Here is an 18,622-nt window from a genome sequence, read left to right as displayed (position 1 = left end):
TCAATGCAGATTAGATTAAGGTCCAATGTGATTCCAATCAGAACAATTAGATTTATTGGTAATGTGAGGTAAGAGCAGCTAGATTTGGTCTGAATGTTTAAGTGAGAAGCAAAAGTGCAGATTTAGAGATCACTAAATTAAAATGGGTTGCATTTCAGAATTAGTTGAGATTAAAATGTTACACCCACAAAACAATAATCAGAAAAGATGATATAAGATAATATCCTTAATATTTCAGATTTGACATGTGGAGTGATGTGATCAAAAGCTTTAACTTGTTAAAAAATGCTCATTTAAACTGGATGGAACAACGATTAAGATTTCAAATTTACATATACCTCTACAAAACTGTAACATTTTACACCAATTCCCATTTGTTCTAAACATCATGAATACTACTAACTGAAGAGGGTTGTAATTCCCTCCTACTTTACACAGAAACTGATCAGCCCAATCCTGAAAAGTCTAAATTACAAGGCCTACAGTGTCCATGCATTGTGAACATTAAAAGCTTTGAATTGCACATATGACCTCAGCTGCATTTCATTTCTCTCCTCCTCCTGACCGTACAATCTCCCATGAGGCAGACATGCATTAAAATATCTAAATAGAGCAGACATGTGTATGACCGCCGTGTGAACCCTTCCAAAGGCTTTTTTCTTTGGTTTGGGAATTAATTTCAGGGCTGACACTGCTAAGGGGCGTTTAGGTGAATTACAGACAGTATTTGATTTGAATTTCATTATCACACAGGGGGAGCCTCTACTCGAAACAAATGTCCTGCGATTCTGTTCACAAAAAGACTTCTGATAAGTGTATCAAGCTGAAACAGATGCATTGCAAAATTTAGATGGAGAACAGATGATAGTAATATTTCAAACTGCAGGTTATTATAAAATGTTGTTTTAGAGACAGAGACATCTCCCCTTTCAATACACATTGATACTACATGTAAAGAATATATCCGATAATTTGTAGTTACTAGAGGAAAACCACACATTATTTTTTATTTCTTCTGTCTTTTTTTCATCCTTAACTCCTCTTGATCCTTATATACTAATTTGAATACTTCCTATAAAGATTGTTGCTGTGTTCATGAAGTTTCTGGTTGCAAATGTGTCCTTTCAGCAAACTGTGTTATGTTATTCCTTTTTGTTTTTAATGACAAGCTCAGAAACTCTAGGATCCTACATTTTTAAACTATTCTGGGGCCTCTCATCTGTTGAATGATGAAACTCCACTGAGCCCACTGCTCGCCATGGATTTCCCTATCAGTCAGTGTGTGAACATAAAGCTTTGGAGACCGCAGCCTAAACCCACCGTAATCCCTCATGCCCAAACAAGACCAAAGACAGATTTCACAGGCTTGTGCTTCACAATACCCAGTCTGGAGGGGACACGGCTCTTTGTGGACTAGTTTTTTTGTCTGGACATGGCTATGCTGTGGATGTTGAGTGGGTGTAACTGTGTGGCCCAAGGTTCAAGGTCAAAATGGTACAGAGAATGAAAAAGTAATTATTCCGTAATTTCTTGCACGCACTCAGTCACATACAGACTTTTTCCCATTTTCATTCCAGCTGCCGACAGTCATGAGAGAGTGAGAGGTGAACCAGCAATCATCACCTCAACAAAGAAGCTTTCACACAGCCTGAGCAGAGGAATGTCACTCCATGAACACTGTCCCCCATCCATGATGAAAAACACTATTGCAGCACACAAGTGATATCTTATGGTAGTATTGTAATAAAACAACATTTAGCTGTGCAAGTTGTCAAAGTAACTACTCATTTGTGGGTTTGCTTGAAGGCCAAAGGGACAGTTTATCAGAATTCAGAGCAATGTGTCTATATTTAATATTATTTATCACTAAAGTCCTTCAGACAGTGTTGCACATTTATAGTTGATTAGATTATAAACAGTATCTTATTATAACCCCCTTTCACATGTTCTCTCACACAAACTTGCATTTAGTCATTTTCTGCATTAAGTGTATCAAAGTACAAGTAAAAGGCTATAAAGTTAAACATTTTTGTGCTGACTTTTTCCACTCGAATCCCAAACATTGAGCAAAAAAACATAAACCAAGCACTGCAGATAAAAAAAAGTAAACACTGACTGTATTTCCCGAAAGTATTCTCGGACGGCTTTAGTAAAAGACCTGAATATCGACCTACGAAATATATAAAGCAAAGCAGATCATTTAGCAGTATTAAGCGTACTTATTGGAGAAAATGCTGTTACTTTCTTATTTTTAGGCATGAAAATAACATTGAGCAACACTAAGAGAAAAATGTCCTACAGGCATCACAGCACTTCTGTCTGATGAAGGATCAGTATTCAGGTGAGAAAAAAAACGCCTGTCTGTTTTTCCTGTGTTCATGTTGCCACAGCTCACTCACTCATGTCTCCATGGATCCTAAGGATTAATGAAACCGGCTTCTCTTCTCTGCACCAAAGAAAACAGGAGTGCACTTCTCCAGCTCCTCAAATAGCGTCTCCCTCCTCCTCTTCCTCCCTCTCCCCTTGCAGGTGGCCCCGTTTGCTACTTTGAGCGAGGCTTCAGGGCTACGGGAGGAATTCACATGTAAATAGGCCACTCGCTCTCAATAGACCGGGGGAAGAAAAATGAATCCCATCATGATAACCTTGCATAATAAGCAGGCTGGGACTATGAATGTACTGCATGTCTTCTTTTTAAGTACACAATGGGATGAATCTTTAAACTCAGCAAAATACAAGAACCCTCTGGAAGTGGATTTATGGGAAAGTGAAGTTGTGCATTTTCTACCACATCAATGTGACCTGGCCATGCAAATAAAAAACTTCTTGGTATTCATTTTAAATATACCTAGCAGCAACAGCATCACTTCCAAAACTATAAATATTTTCATATTGAAAGAGAGATTTAGGAATGTAAAGATTTTTGTTTGTGTCTGAGCTTGCATCTCAAATTTATTTAAATCTTATTTCCTTGCGAGGACCATTTAAATGTCTCTTTATGCAATCCTAATTTTCCAGATTAGTTCAGCTTTTATTACTCAATGAAATATCTTATTTTCTCTGTCTGAGAGAGCATGACTGTCGGCAGCTGGAATGAAAATGGGAAAAAGTCTGTATGTGCGTGAGTGCGTGCTCAAAATTAGGGGCAAATGTCATCCCTTTAAAAAAAAAGACACATTTTTCATTTAGCTAAGGCTTAGCTTCAGCTATTGTTTTAGCTTAGATACCACCGGCTAAGACTCATCAGATTTGTTGTTGATGAATGTAAACAAAAAAATTACTCTACATTTTACTAGCCAGGATAACATTCTTTTTTTAGAATACAAAGAGAAGAACTTGTCCAAATACTTGTCTTTGTAAGGCTAAGGAACACAATACACTTGTAAGATGCATAAATACACATTGTTTAACATCTACTCCAAAATAAGTGGCTGTTCCCAAGCGTATATGTGTGTGATTGGTTTTTTTCCTTCCTGTAATACTTATCTAAAAAGGCAATATTATGTAATCGGTGGTTGAAGCACTTCCTAGGCTCGTGTGAACATGAACTTCACCCGGTTGAATCACCAAAACATGTTTATACAAAACATGATATTGCAATACTCAAGTGTTTTGTAACTTTCTATTTTGATAAGAAGCAAAATGAACCTTTACATCAGAAAGCCAAAAGTCAACAACAACATTCCCAAGTATTTGAGATCCAATAAAACTATTTACACTCCGCTACGGGAAGTTCTGTTTACAGATTGCGTCAGTGTTGGTTGAATTTGTGTAGCGTTTTGTCCTCAATTGCAACAAACCTTTCTGAATTTGCTCTTATTAAAAGAGCTAATGCAGTAATGGCTAAAGATCATGGGTATTGTAGTATTTTCATCTGCCAATATTATTCCTAAAATGGATTAGGACAACTTTATGTAGAAGTATACTTGAGAGTCCGTCAAACTCTCTCTATTTTGAGTGTTTCAAAGGTGTGAATATGTTGAGAAACACTGAGGCTGTCATTAAAAGAAAAACTTTGACATTGGAATTTACAGAGCGGGGAAATCTTCCTGGAACCAACTCTACCAACTAACTCCTCGTCAGCCAATGCGTCATTGCGTCACCAAACACAAACATTTGGAACATTTTGTACAGTAATCATCAGCTGTGTGCGGCCCAACCTGTAAAACTAACTGCCAAACTCGATCATGCCTTTGGCAGTACAGCGTGCTAAAATAGCAATAATGGGAGAGAATTCCTTCATGGATGAGCTACTCTAAAGAAGAAAAACCCACTAACACACTTCAGGGTGCTTTTACTTCCTGTCCGTCGGAGACTTTCGTGCCAAGCACCCCATCCGAGGTAAATGGGTTAATGCATTGACCTTGGACAAGAGATTTATTCCCCCTAATCCACCTTTCACTGAAGACTTTACCAGGACATGGTTAAAGGACGAGATAAAGGATGGGACTGAAGAAAAGTGATTACATGATCCAGTAATTGTTAGTTTTAGTCCCTCCATGTGGTTTTAGACATATTAAATAGTCAGCAAAATACAAGTAACAGGTTTTTGGATTTACCAAGCCAATAACCAACAGTAATCCTCTGGTGAGTGTTTCAGCAGATACAAGGCAAAGCAGGACAGGAAATGTTAATTGATTTACGAACACACTGAAAGCTGACATGGCTTTTAGCGATAAGGAAGTAGTATCAGGAAAAGTGTGAACATGCCTTTGACCTTTGAGTTTCCTTCCTTCGAAAACAAGTTAAGAAGAGGCACCTGGGCTTGTCGTAACAAAAAACATGATTCATAAACTTTTGGCAAATAAGGGACCTCCTGGGAATCTGCTTTTAACTGTATGACTAAGGCATTAAAGCCACACAAAATATTTCAATGATTCAGAGTATTCATTGGATTTAAATTACATTCTGTTGTAACCCTATTGAGTCATACCGATGTTTGAATGAGTGCTAAGGACATGTATTTTCTATTTTCAAATGCAATGGACCCCCTGAGATACAGCACCAAAACCTCAAATCAAGGCCATAATTATCACATTCAACTGGAACAGATATTTATATGGTGAGGACGTTTGGCCATTCAGCCTGTGAGCAGTGCAAATCTGAATCACAGTTATTTTTGAAAACCAGCTGCTGCAGGGGTCTGTCGGGCTTCACAGTCATTAATTGTTTCAAAGGAATGGGAGAGCAAATGGCATTAAAACACTGAGCTACATATCCATCCAGCTTAGTCCAAAAATACTTTGTAATGCCCCTTGCTTCACAGTCTCCTGCCCAAGCCAGTTGTACTGGGTCTGGTCTCCAGACCGCCCTGACAACATTTCCAAGTCCTGATTCTGTCTGTGCTGCATTAATGCATCGCTTAACCCTTCACACTGCAGCAGCCAATGCTGGAAGGACTCACTTTTTTACTTTGTAGAGCTTTGGGTATTTTCTTTTCTGTAAGTATTTGTATGGCTGACAGCAGCAGTGTAACATCTTAATGTGTAAACATTTCTCATTAGACACCATGCAAATACTGCAGTTCGGTGTGTATATTCAGTGAGAAATTAAAGCTATGCTAAAGGAATATCTCAGTTTCCATTACAGACACTACAGCGCTTCACACCTGCCATAAATCATTTACATGGACCTTCAGGTTGTGGGTGTGTTTCTGTGTGAACATGAGTGAGCATGTGGCTTTAAAATGAAACTGAGGACATTTTAAGGAGAGGTTGACTGAGTATGTTTCTTTTCTCGTAACCCCATGCAGTAAACACACGGGTGACAGCACACCACTTTTAATGATAGCTATACAGCAGCTCCACTGGGAACACTGATGGTTTGGTGCCTTTTTTTTAAAGGGCACATTGACAGATGTTTTCATCGTCCCTCAATAGGGATTTTAAACATGCTTCTCAAAGCTCAAGCCGGCTATTACCCAAATTAATTGAAGATTATAATCCTGAACATCTTTGAGTACCTCCTTTTAAAGCTCATAAACAACAAAGTTGACATAATAACACCCTCCATACCGCCACATTGCTCTAAATGTTTTATTGAGCAAAACATAATGCATAACTTGTCTAATGACAATGTGGTCTAAACGGACCAACTACAGTAGCATCTGTATTTTTCCCCAAACATTGCTGTTGAATCAAACACAATATGCTGAAATAAAAAACTGTAAACTTCATACGAAGTACAAATCTAAAGTGCTTATAAAAAAAAGATATAAGACAGCAAGCAAGTCGATAATAATGCATTAGCCTAATGCACGATAATACTTTTCTTTCACAAAGAAAGTCCAGTGTAAGAATAATAAGATATAATAATTACATATTAAACAGTCAAATAAGACACTTTTCAATATTTACCAAATAACCCTTCAACTAGTCAAAGCCTTTTCCCAAAGTATTTTTGGTTTGGAACAGCTATTTCTGAAACATACAGCATCCTTAACTTCTATCACCCTTCCAGACCCCAAACCCTTAGTGCGTTTAAATCCATATAAACCTTGTATATCATATCCACACATGTCTCAAACTTTCTCATCTTCATACTGTATTCCTTTAAGTGTCACTTCCTGACCAACAGAATCCTCACAAGACTAAGACCGGGAGTCATAAATCACTGATAAAACTCAGCACTTTGAATCTTGACCTGCAGCGGATGCCTGTATCCACCCAGGACAATATCCTTCACATATAAGAGCAGACAAGTCTTTCACATGTTTGTCTTTCAGAACAAGTCTATCTCTTTTTCCTCTGCTGCCGCTGCACCTTTCTCCTTTTAAGGATCATGTCATAGAGTCTATCCAAGCCCTCCCTTAGTCCATCGCCTATGATAGCGCAGGTTGGCTGCAGGTGCCAGGGAGTTGCAGGGCCCAGTTCTTTCAGAGCCAGTAATTTCTCAATTTCAGCAAGTCCCAAAGAGTGTCTCAAGTCCTGTTTGTTGGCTACCACCAGCAGGGGCACCCCCTGGTTTTCAGAGGTCTTGGCAATCTTATGGAGCTCCGTTTTGGCCTCCTCCATGCGCTCCGCATCAACAGAGTCCACCACGAATATGATGCCGTCCGTGCATCGCGTGTACGACTTCCACAGGGGGCGTAGCTTCTCCTGGCCTCCTACATCCCAGAAGTGGAACGTCACAGACCTGTGACCACCCAGAGACACTCGCACCTTCTCTGCATTAAAACCTTTGGTGGGCACCGTGTTCACAAACTCATTGAACTGCAGTCTGTACAGAACGGTGGTCTTGCCTGCAGAGTCCAGACCAAGGATGGCAATGTGAAACGACTGGAAGAATGACACGTTTGAGACGAAGCTAGGCTGTTCAGACAATCCATTCCCCATCTTTCCTCATGAGGAAGGATTTGTAGTTTGGGAGATTTGATCCAATTCCAGTCCGGCAATAATCCTCAGAGCTGCTGATATTCCAAAAAATACTAGAGCAATTACCTGAAAGCAAACGGCAAGCGTTATTGTGGGTGAAATAGAAGAAGTAGCAATTAAAGCAAGACTATGCAACCTTGACTCAGTAGCCACTGTGGCCAACAGTTGCAATTACAGGATAATGACAGAACAAATTTCCCTACATTCACTTGTGTCTTTTCCTTTGAAGACGTTGGGTAAACATGACTACACGTAAGATAAGAGTCATAAAGTCAACAAACTTAGCAATGTAAGTTACAAAACATCTATCTAAAGTTTGCAAACATAAGCCACCATAAAACTCTGTTAATATTAGTTAATATGTCTCTATTACGTGCAAGGCAAAGTGAGCATTACATCAGCAAGACAATAATATGTTAATCTTTGTTTATGAACGTGATGACATTTTAATTCTGGTGACATTGGTTCTATCAGATTTTCACCCGCAGTTTTTTTGTTTTTGCTTTGAGAAAGGACTATTTATATGAGGATCAAAACAAATGAGCATAATCATTTCTCAAGTCACTCAGTCCAAGACCACAATCCACAGTTGTGTGTCACTAACTATAAAACATCCTTCATGACAAGGAAAGACTTTTGAGCAATAAGCAATATAGTCTGATATCACAAAGTCACATATACATGTAACACAGCTGTATCAGAGTCAAAGTATTTGCCAATGAACCAATGGCAGAAAACGACATTTGCTTATTTTCACACGAGGAGTTATCAGCAACCTTGAGTAAAAAATAACTTCTATTCAATCTAATAATGAATGTAACAGGGGCCCTGTTTGCTAGTTTTGCAGTGTGTTACTGTCCTTATAGTATACTACATCCCTAATTATATTTTAAAATATGTCTTATTTTCCAGTCAATCTGTGTTTTACCTTGATATGAGGTATGAGTACATTTACAGAGGATTCACACGACAGGTGAGGAAAGGCATTTCACTGTACATTCCAAAATTTACTACCTCTCAATCTGAGCCATCTGTAGAGAGAACACAATAAACCTAACACTTTCTGAACAGAAACGCAGTCCTTCATCGTGTTAACACAACAAAATTCAACTCACAGTGTATATACGCCTTGTACGTCGGCCACAACGACAGAAGAGCCTTCCTCTGATGCGGAGACAACCCTCCCAGTCTGTCCTCTGTGTCCTAGTGTGAATCTAACGCGGATGACACTGCTGACAGTCCGGGTAAACGCCCACACGAACACTGCGGGTGCTTTCGATTGGTGCGTGTAATAGGTTCTCCGAAAGCTGATTGGCTAAAACGGTTGTCAATCCTAGGTCTAGCCCGGGAACTAGAATCACCTGTTGCTCTGTATGTCCGTCACACTATTTTACTTTTGACATGAATAAGTTATCGTTATTGATCCACGATAGTTGTTGTAAGGGAACCCGATATTTTTTAAATCGATTTCCTTTTTCAAAAAACCGACTGGTGAGGCAACAAAGGTACATTTCATTTAAAAGGTGTGAATGCAAATACTGTAAAATGCACTTTTTACGGTTTTAGTTTACGTTGATCAGTAATGTATTGTATCACCAAGTTTTTCATACAGGTGTTGTTGACAAAAGATGTGGTCCAAAAGCCCTAGCAATGCTCCTAAATCCCTGCTAATCTACAAGCTTGATACTTCACTATCTTTCACGGTATTTTGTAGCCCACATTGAATGCAACTAGCATATAAACACCACGGTATGATAGTGGATAAACTAGCTTAGTAGCCGCTATTGAACAGCTGTTAAAAGTCACATTTAAACGTACCGTAGGTTCAGCTTGTCGAGTCAGCGTGTTTTCCCTTTTCTGCCCGTTTTTGTGTGAAGAGAGAGTGCTGTGTGTGTGTGTGTGTGTGTGTGTGTGTGTGTGTGTGTGTGTGTGTGTGTGTGTGTGTGTGTGTGTGTGTGTGTGTGTGTGTGTGTGTGTGTCTGCAGAAACAGCGCCGCCCCATTCATCGGCATGTTTTTGTTCAAAATGATTGGTCAGAAGGACGGCAGGAAACGCACCATGCTACTACGACCCATCGTGCATGAAGAATAACAAACACTAGAGGCTTACATAACCTGTCTCTGTTTCTAAGCTCTTGTAGCCTACACTACAAATGTTTTATAGTTTATTTTCACTTAGAAATAAGCACTATAACAAAAACATGGTCCTGTTGTGGAAGAAGTACTCATTTATGGTTTGAATACCACAGTGTAGAAGTACAAATTAAGGTCGTGCCTTAAACATTTTCCTTTAACGAACAAAAGTAATAGCAACGAAATAAATTACAAGTACAACAAACTACTTATTATTAAGAATTGTCCAAGTATAATAAGTATTATTTGTTATTTTAATTACTGATGAATTAATGCCTAAATTAATAATTAATTAGAGCGTGTCCCAACACTCAAAATTTGGTGAAGGAGAAGATCCATGAAATATATTGGCTATAGCTTGTTGTTGTAAATAAAAGTCAACAAAACATACATACAAAACATTACAAACGAAGAGACAATACAATCTCCATCAAGTAATCACCAAAACATCTACTCATTAACACTTGTTTTAGTTTCTAAGCTAATACAACAGGGTAAAAGTGGGCCATTTTAAGTCATAATGACCACTCTTACATCTTACATATAATGGAAGATAACAAATAAGAGCTACAATCTTTCAGATAAAGTTTAGGGTTTTAATACATTGTTTTGTTTGCTTTCTTAAGTACATAAGTGCTTACTTCTTAAAGCTTCCTTCATAAGAGGATTTAGCTAACAGACTTGGATTAAGTTTATTGTGTTTCAAGGATTTTTTAAAAACTCTACTAACTTTGTTTTCCCTTCTAAAGATTTTTCCCAACTGCCATGACAATTCTGAACACAACAGCACTGGTAAGTAGTATATTTATTAGCCATGCATTACCTTACATTTTCAGCATTTGACAGGATAACAGGATTAAAATAACACAAACACATGGCAGCGTGTGGGTCACGGGGTTTAATGCAGTGACTGATATTCTTTTCATTTTATATTTAGTCTGCGAGTTATGCCCAGAGTCACGGATTACTCCTTGAACGCATATGTTCAGCTATTTCAGATGTGCTTCTGACATGTGCAGGCTTCGCGTGTTTATCATTCTTGAGGTACCGAGTGAGCAGCTGTCCGTGGTCAGTGGGCGTAATTATGTGGTTTAATGACCTTTATGACCCCCAAAGTCTCTGCATTTCGCCTGCCATACCCTTAAAGCTACAAGAATATCTGAATATGTCCCAAGTATTTTATCATTTTCAGTTTCAGGGATAATGTACATATAAATTCGTTTCTTAAATAAGTATAAAAAATTAAGTTAGGGACTATTTTTCCATGATCTTGAGAGTTTCTCTTCCACTCGGTCCAAGAATGCACTGTACGCTCCTCTTCTGCGTCTGTGCCTCTGTCAAACAAACATTCAATGTCAGTATTAAAACAGGTGAAGACCTAAACTGTCTTAATTGCTGTAAATAACAAATATTACCCTAAGAGTGAGATCAACTCATGTAAAATATAAAGGGAAGCTTCAGTCAGGAGATCTAAATTAACAGGGTGTTTCCACTTTCTTCATAAAAGACCAGAAACCACATGTTTTTTGGTTGGAGTAATTAAATGGTTGAATGCAAGTAGAGCATTCTTTCTTTGTGTGAAATTGTTTGCATGTGTAATATTTTGATTCTTCGGTACAGTTTGAAGCATACCTTTAAGACCTGTAATTATAGAAGTAGCAATACCACATTATAAGATTAATCCATTACTACAAAAAAAAACACTGACTAACTGACACAATTTGGCATTGTATTTTTGTATTATGCCAAAACACCACTGACCGTATAGGAAGCTGATTTTGGAGGCCAGAGCAGCGGAGGGAGTATGAGCTTCACATCCCATCTTGGCTCGGCAGGTTTATACGTGTCCATCCCTTTCTTAGTGCCCCTTGAAGTCAGGTCTGACTTGGTGGTAGTGTTTTGAACTGGTAAATCAAATATATCCATTCAGTCCAGCACAAATGGATACATTCAGAATAGCATATTGGAAATGCACACAAAAAACGACAAAACATGAAATGAATCCACTTACTTATGTCCAAGTGCTTCAACTTTAAATGCAGGTTACCAGGATCTCTTTCATATGTAGTAACTATGTCTGGAAGGTCCTCATTGAGCTGAAATTAAAGTTTTGTTTTTAAGCTTTTGTGGTTAGCGCCATCTTGTGGACAAGTCAAACATTAAAAATGCTGTATTTTCTAAAGTAAGAGTATGACCCTTCCTGCCTTTTGGGACTCATCCTATATGTTCATCACACATTTGAAATTTAAAATGTACACAAGAAATATACAGAAGAAGGTATAAAGCTTTGCAGACACTTACCGGTCGGAAGTTATGTGGTTTGGGGTTCTTGTAAGGCCCACAAAGGTACTTCCCAGTCTTGACAAACATCAGCTCGGATTCCAGAGAATCGGGAGGCCTGTATGATGTGATGAACTTTGGAGACTCTTCTTTCCGAAAACTCTCATGTAAAACCGTTGGTAGAAATGCTACAGTTTTTGTCTGTGTTTTACTTGATGGAGATACTGCTGGATTTGAATGTTTCTTTCTTTCTTCCTTCTGAACTGACAGAGATCTGTACAGTTTAAGAGAGAAATCTGGAGGTTTGATGCTCCACACCTCACTGTGGCTCGCAGTCTCGGGGAGTTTGAACCATTGGCTCCTTGCATAAGAGAGATGCTGACTTGCAGAGAATTCAGTTTTTTCTTCAAAGCACACTTGGGTCTTCGGATGCAATGAACTGTATGGAGCCATGATTGTCAATTGAAAAAGGTATTTGCTTACCTTGAATTCACTACAGATATCCCCTGATTTGTCTACATTTGAAATCCAGTCTGAGCTAGTAGTGTTAGTATGTCAGGAATACAGTGAAAGGAGCAGACAGTGGTACAAGGGTTGATCACAGACACAACATATAAAAAGTGCTGCTTGGTAACGACTGTCTTTAGTCTTCGTAACAAAAAGAATTAAGTGGGCTGAGCTAAGAAGGACAATAAAACAAAAACAGGATCTTAGCAACTGTCCAAACAAAGGCCCTCTGAAAAGAACAAATCATGGCATCTTGTGTATTTATAATCGTTCTTTCAGTCTCAGTGAAAGAAATCTTTACATTTAGTTTCACATTTACACATCTGAAAATAAGAGTTTGTGGTGTGCCAGAGCTTTTTTTGTGTTCTCCACTTTCAGAACAAGGCAAATCAAAGAGCTTTACAAAAGGCATTGAGAAAATAATTTGAACAAACACAGGACATAAAAAGATACTTAAATAGGTTTAAGAATTAAAAACAAAGAAAGATATTGAGAAAGAGAGAGTAGTAAAGGGGTCATTGCAAATGTGAATATACAAAGAATTAAATACCAAAGAGTAAATCAAATTAAAAAAATACATTACAAAAGCATTATAATCAATATTTTAAAACAGGGCACTTATTTGTATAGCTGTCAAATAAATGCACAATATCTCGATCTCAAAAGAAGTAAAGTTGAAGTGTAAAGTAGCCTCAGATAGAAAATACCTTGCAGTGCATCTACAGTATGTAGGTATCTGTTTTCTACCACTGTAACAGAAGTTGTGTAGTAATGTGTAATGTTGGGATATTCCGTTAGATGGCAGCATATCATTCATTTGGTGGCAGTCAGAGAAAAACTCATAGATGTATCATATGAAGTGCTTCCTTAAATTGGTTTAATAGAAGCAGACATCACCGTGATTTCCTTTTTCTAAACTGTAGTCAATACTACGATTAAATGAATGAGAGAATTATTTGAAGAATTTGACCAACATCATCGAGAGCTTACAGTATACACAGAGCCAGTGAGGTACAGGACTTGGCATGCAGAGATGATGCTTCTTCCAGACTCAGGAGCAGAACACTGTATCATGTCTATAATCGCTACAATTTTACTGACTGAACCTCAACAAAGGACAGGGAAACAGTCTGGAAATGAGTTTAGCTTGTATTGCCTCATAAATATCCAAATATAAATACAGTCAAACATTACAGAGCAGCACACACTATATATCTTCCTTTTTTACCTTTATTTTTTGACGTGGTCCTTTGTTGAAGCAGCCTTACCTTCTATAATGGATTTTAAATATGTTAGACATTCTTCTTCTTAACATTTCTCTGGTTGCTATAAATTATAACTACCACCCATTTATACATCTTTTTTATATTTAAAACAGCTGTTTAAAAAAAAATTGTCATCAAGTTTAAAGCTATATTATTATATATGTGTTTATTAACAATGATGAAATGAATGAAAGCCTTTGATAGGGAAGTATTGTCTCCCAAAATCACCAATTAGAATCTTTTCCGATAATTGTTTTTTGTGTGTTTCTCAGTCTGAAACATTATTGTTTTGATTTCCTCTCAGTGCTCTCATGAGCAAACTTTTTTTGTTTATCTGCCTCAAAGTGGACAACATAAATAAATACTTTTTAAAATGAAGGTCGCAGAAAAATGGTCGAGGCAAGTCAAATATAAAGATAAATAGTAACCAATATTTGTGGATACATTTGACCTCAAGTGTTGTGATTATGATAATGGAAGAAAAACAGTTACATCAGAGGTCTGTGTTTTACCAGAGCCAGACAGTGAGCAGAGGAGCTCCCCTCATGTAAACATGGTTCTGAACGAAGCAGAGATTTTCCCAGACAGTTGTTGCAGCAGACCCTTTGCGTGTATCGACTCTGACAGCTGACACAAGGGGGCAAAGGCAACAGGAAACCCGAGCTGAGACCAAACAGCGCCTGTGAAGGAGCTGACCTCGCCAGCCCTGTTAAACCAGGAGCTTGCACCTTCAGAGGCTCCTCTAGACCCCTGGCCCTTCAGCTCTGTGTCTGAAAATCTCTTACCATAGTATCCAGTGACATTTACAGCCACTGCAGCCAGGCCTCGGCTGTAACAATTACAGGAGCCTTTTGTCAGCTGTGACAGGTTGAGTGGCTTCAGAGACGTCTCCATCATGTCGCTCTGACAACTTCATAGAGCATAATTACATTGTTGTTGGAGAAAAAGGACCATGATGAATCATACCGTGACACACAGAAGCTTTTTAAATGATGGTTATGTTACTGCTGAATAAATTAGAAAAAGCTGAAACAGATTATCCAAGACTGTGCTGAAGAAACCATGGGTCTTCCAGCTTCTCTATAATGTTGTGTCAGGAACTCCATCTGTTTTTACTGTTGTCGAGCACTGTCACTGAGGCAAGGGAGCGACTTTCTACCATCACTGCCCCTTTCCGCAGACCAGAAGCTCTTTTTTCTTTCTTTAGTTTCGGGTCAGACAGAGAAGAAGGCATATTGTAAATCAATGAAATGTGATAAATCAGGAAATATCCTAAATGTTGATGAGTCACTTACTTTTTTATTTTCATCATATGCATCCTCATCTTCATTTTATGATGAAGTGCACTCTTTTTTAAAAACTTGTTTCCTCTTCATCCACTTCAGCTTTTACTGATTTCTTTTCAGATCAGGAACGTTTTTTAAAACCATAACAAAATATTGGGAAAAATGCAAAATAACAAGCAGAATTTATAATACAGTACATCTACTTTTGGTTAAAATTTAAATGTAGTTCAATTTGGTGAAAACAGTACTTTTGACAGAATGTAAAGGCACTGAAAACATATTTGTCTCAATCATGAAAAGTCATGAAAGCTTTCGGTGTTGTCCTCACTTCCCTCACAAGTTTAATTTGGGAAGAATAGGCTTGGAGATATAATATATTTTGGTGTACTAATCAGAGTGGGGCAACAATCCAATAACAGTTTTTTTGTATTCACAGTTTGGTCTGACTCTGATACATCATCCTGGAGTGTACTACATTGTCTGGGTATGTGATGGGAATCTGGAGGCTGCTTGTCGGTGGTAAAAGCAGGAATAGCTTGTGTCATGACCCAGCTGATCTCAGGTCGCACTTTTCCTCTAACTAAACACAAAGCAGCTCCTTCTCGCGGGTACAAAACAAACCCACACTCAGTAGTTCTTACGTGTGATTTGCTCTTCACAGGTGGAAAGTACAATTATGTACAAAGATCTTTTTTTTAATACTGCACAATTCTGAGATACTGTTACTTGTCACTAGTTTCTTTCACTCTTTGCCCCTAGGAATAACATACTTGTCTGGGGAAATTTGAACTCGAATCCTAAAAATATAGAGCTTCAACTTTCTCCATCATGCCACCCGCATGATTTACGTGAGCCTTTAATGGCACTTTTTCCACCCTGTTTGATGCCATAATATGATGCTTGCGTTGGCCAAGACACAAACTGAGGAATGAGCAGCATGTAGTTGTCCAAATCTTCTCCACAGGGACTCAACAAAGGTAGTTACTTAGCCTATGGCCATACAGAGCCAATTTAAACCTGTGCTTAATAAATCATTTCAACTAATTTCTATTTATTTCTACTACAGATGATGGAGCGAGAAACAACAGTGAGGAAGACAAAAAGGTAACATTGGGGAAGTGTGTACATGTTTAGATCTCTTTGTAGTTTTGGACCTGGGTTTAGGGCTCATCGATCTGTACTTAAATAATTTTCTTGTGCTTTTCTGCTCATTATGCACTTGAGGTCTTTAAAGTTGTACAATCAGTTTTCCTGTCAGTAGTGGAGGTTAGGGTAATTGCATAGAGTTTGCATTTCCTGTATCATTTAGCTGATATAACATTTCCCAGGGGACACTGCAGTGCTGCCATTACTCCCACGACGCATAACTGATTATAATGAGAGAAAATTATACAAAATGAGCTCATGTGTCGATTATAGTGTAGAATCAAACAAGCAAATTGTCCTCATTTATTAACCACTTTTCTTTTCTCCCTAGATGATTCTTGAAAGCTACAAACTCATACATGTCATGTACTGTTTATATGATCACTTGACATAGATGTTTTCCATTCGGAAGATTTAATTGCCGGTTGTGTAAGAGGAGGCATGAGCAGACGGGAAGAAATTGGGTTTCTACCTGATGGCTATTCCAGGCTCTGAGCAGGTTCATGGTCCAGGAGATTTATGAGGGAGGGGTTATATCCCTCCTCGTGTGGGAGTCCAACAGACGAGCGTTTCACCAAGACATTCAGGCACCTCCACGTTGTGCTGAGAGAAGACTTTTCTACGACCTGCACAGCTGTCAGCTCAACATTGGTTCTCTGTAGACTTGCATGAATGCCTGTCCGAAGGGTTAGTCATCGTTAATCACACATTATTATCTAACTGACTTTATTGAAACTCAACTGTTTACTTAAATGGTCCAATATATTTCCAAAATATTCCTCATGCTTATTATTGGCAGAATCACGAGTCTAGGTTTTAAAGAAAGGCTTCACTTTAGCAGTATGTTGTTTCCACTTTAGAGCTAGTTTCCCAGTTTGAACAAGCTAAATATCTAACTATCTTGATAAATTATTAATAATTTTAGTCTCTTATAGGCAAAAATAATGCTGCTATTAACCGGCCTATGAGTAATAAATATATTCCCCCTCCCATCTTTGGTTTTGGGAATCTTTAGTGGGAATACTTGTATTATTGTCATTCATTTCAAAGGCAAAATAAGTAATCACTTAATCAAAAGTAATAATAAACAAATGTTTATTAGTAGAGCCTAAATTGTTCCAATGTGAAACATATTCGAGACAACATCTGGATAGCAGTTTATATTTGAGTGTATTCTTGCAGTGATTTGAAAACTGCATCTCATCAATCCTTTTAGCTTTCATATCAGCATATACAGTACCTGGCCCAAATAACACATGCTATCCCCGGCATATCTTATTCCTTGCTTATTCTGCTGCTCTTATTTAATAGCATCCAACAGGAAGATCAGCTCCTCTGCTTCTGCCAGAGAAACTCTATATGTGAGTAGCCTTGATGAATAAAACCGTGAGAATGGAAATGAGCTGTTTGGAAAGAACCCGACTGTGATATCTGGCTTATCCAAAATCCCAATTGTTGGCTGAAGCTGTTTCCCTGAAAAATGTAGCATGTGGCCCATCTGTTTAAGTGGTTTGGAGTGTTGACTTTTAAAATATAACTCCATGATTGGACCATCAGTCTGCTTTCCCCCTCTTTAGAAATTGAGTAAACATTACAACATGCAGATAGTGTTACAGGCTTACTGTGGTTGACGCAGATCATTTATTTTATTTAAGCTTTGAATAAAAAGTGCCTAGTGATGAGAGTATGGAAATAGTTTGTAATGTTTAAACTGCAAACAAATAACCAACTAATATTATGTACATTGAGGATGCTTTGCCATGGTTTGTCTCTTTTGATTATATATTTGAGCTGTGCCGCTAAGTAGTTTTTCTGTACTTGCATTATGACCTTTAACCTTTTTTCAATGAACATCCTGCTCTTATCAGTCATGATTAAGCTTAAACGTCAAATCAAAGCGTTTTACAGGGACTGAGATACTTTTTTGAGTTGCTAAGGATTATTGTACTGCATAATATCGTATAAGCATATCAATTAGAATCAAAGTTTATTTATATAGCCCGATATCACAAAACACGTTTGTCTCAGTGGGATTTACAGAATAACAAACATAGACTGTGTAAAATATAGTTAAAGTTACAAGACAATTATAAAAAACATAATCAAACGTCAAATACAAATAAAATAGATACATAACGAAATAAAATACAACCAACGACAGTAAAAACACAAAAATAAAATACCTTAAAATGTATGTCTCACAATAGGCTTGATTAAAAAGCCCATTACCTGTTTGTATCATTGAAAGTGTCAAACAAATGCAATGTTGTCAAAAGTACAATATATCCCTGATAAATAAACTGAAGTATAAGAACGCATAACATGGAAAATCCTATGTCAGCTTAAGTATATCAACTTAATTAAAATATAAGTATTGATATTGGGTACTTAGTTACATACTACTCAAAGCTCTAAGGGGATGTGTTGTTCCCTTTTCACTATTTTCTGAGATCAATTACCTTATTTATAAATTGAGAAAATCTTAAGCTTTTTTGACAATTTCAATTCAACTGATAAAACACAGTGATCTTTCAGAATAAGAGCTGCATCTCCATTGTGCTGGTACCCGTGCTGCTCAGTGGCAGATGTGTGCAGCAGTGTGGATGTTTTTTGGCATGCAGCGTTGATGCCCC

At 37.8% G+C, this 18,622-nt stretch overlaps 2 protein-coding genes and 1 long non-coding RNA gene across 6 annotated transcripts; 1 reads left to right on the top strand and 2 right to left on the bottom strand.

The window, feature by feature from the left end:
- Positions 1 to 5,764: 5,764 nt before the first annotated feature.
- On the bottom strand, positions 5,765 to 9,318 carry arl4aa (ADP-ribosylation factor-like 4aa). 2 transcript variants are annotated; one of them, XM_063879646.1, is made up of 2 exons: positions 9,192 to 9,318; positions 5,765 to 7,439 (listed from the first exon to the last, which is right to left on the bottom strand). In XM_063879646.1, exon 2 carries the CDS (start codon positions 7,332 to 7,334, stop codon positions 6,732 to 6,734), a length of 603 nt encoding a protein of 200 aa, XP_063735716.1. In that variant the 5' UTR covers positions 7,335 to 7,439; positions 9,192 to 9,318; the 3' UTR covers positions 5,765 to 6,731. The 2 variants fall into 2 exon arrangements, with proteins under 2 accessions (XP_063735716.1, XP_063735715.1); XM_063879645.1 differs by lacking the exon at positions 9,192 to 9,318 and adding an exon at positions 8,489 to 9,119.
- On the top strand, positions 8,738 to 18,299 carry LOC134862000 (uncharacterized). 3 transcript variants are annotated; one of them, XR_010165456.1, is made up of 5 exons: positions 8,738 to 8,878; positions 10,255 to 10,297; positions 12,056 to 12,256; positions 15,280 to 15,327; positions 15,603 to 18,299. It is a non-coding gene; the product is annotated as an uncharacterized LOC134862000 (long non-coding RNA). The 3 variants fall into 3 exon arrangements; XR_010165455.1 differs by having other exon boundaries at positions 15,280 to 15,820; positions 15,910 to 18,299; XR_010165454.1 differs by having other exon boundaries at positions 15,280 to 18,299.
- si:dkey-30e9.6 (uncharacterized protein LOC564083 homolog) lies at positions 10,355 to 12,329 on the bottom strand. Its single transcript, XM_063879647.1, has 4 exons — positions 11,807 to 12,329; positions 11,517 to 11,601; positions 11,267 to 11,409; positions 10,355 to 10,839 (listed from the first exon to the last, which is right to left on the bottom strand). The coding sequence occupies exons 1-4, from the start codon at positions 12,236 to 12,238 to the stop codon at positions 10,753 to 10,755; spliced, it is 747 nt and encodes a 248-aa protein (XP_063735717.1). The 5' UTR covers positions 12,239 to 12,329; the 3' UTR covers positions 10,355 to 10,752.
- Positions 18,300 to 18,622: the final 323 nt, after the last annotated feature.

The sequence above is a fragment of the Eleginops maclovinus genome, chromosome 3 (assembly GCF_036324505.1).
Source record: "Eleginops maclovinus isolate JMC-PN-2008 ecotype Puerto Natales chromosome 3, JC_Emac_rtc_rv5, whole genome shotgun sequence".
Lineage (NCBI taxonomy): Eukaryota > Metazoa > Chordata > Actinopteri > Perciformes > Eleginopidae > Eleginops > Eleginops maclovinus.
This window is presented reverse-complemented; position numbering and strand designations above follow the sequence as displayed.

What these genes read in the sequence shown, in the direction of transcription:
- arl4aa (XM_063879646.1), bottom strand. Translation starts at nt 7,334, where the DNA reads ATGGGGAATGGATTGTCTGAACAGCCTAGCTTCGTCTCAAACGTGTCA.
- si:dkey-30e9.6 (XM_063879647.1), bottom strand. Translation starts at nt 12,238, where the DNA reads ATGGCTCCATACAGTTCATTGCATCCGAAGACCCAAGTGTGCTTTGAA. An exon ending in AACCACATAACTTCCGACCG is followed by an intron (nt 11,602 to 11,806) that starts GTAAGTGTCTGC and finishes CTTTAATTTCAG; the next exon opens with CTCAATGAGGACCTTCCAGA. An exon ending in CAAAATCAGCTTCCTATACG is followed by an intron (nt 10,840 to 11,266) that starts GTCAGTGGTGTT and finishes TTTGTTTGACAG; the next exon opens with AGGCACAGACGCAGAAGAGG.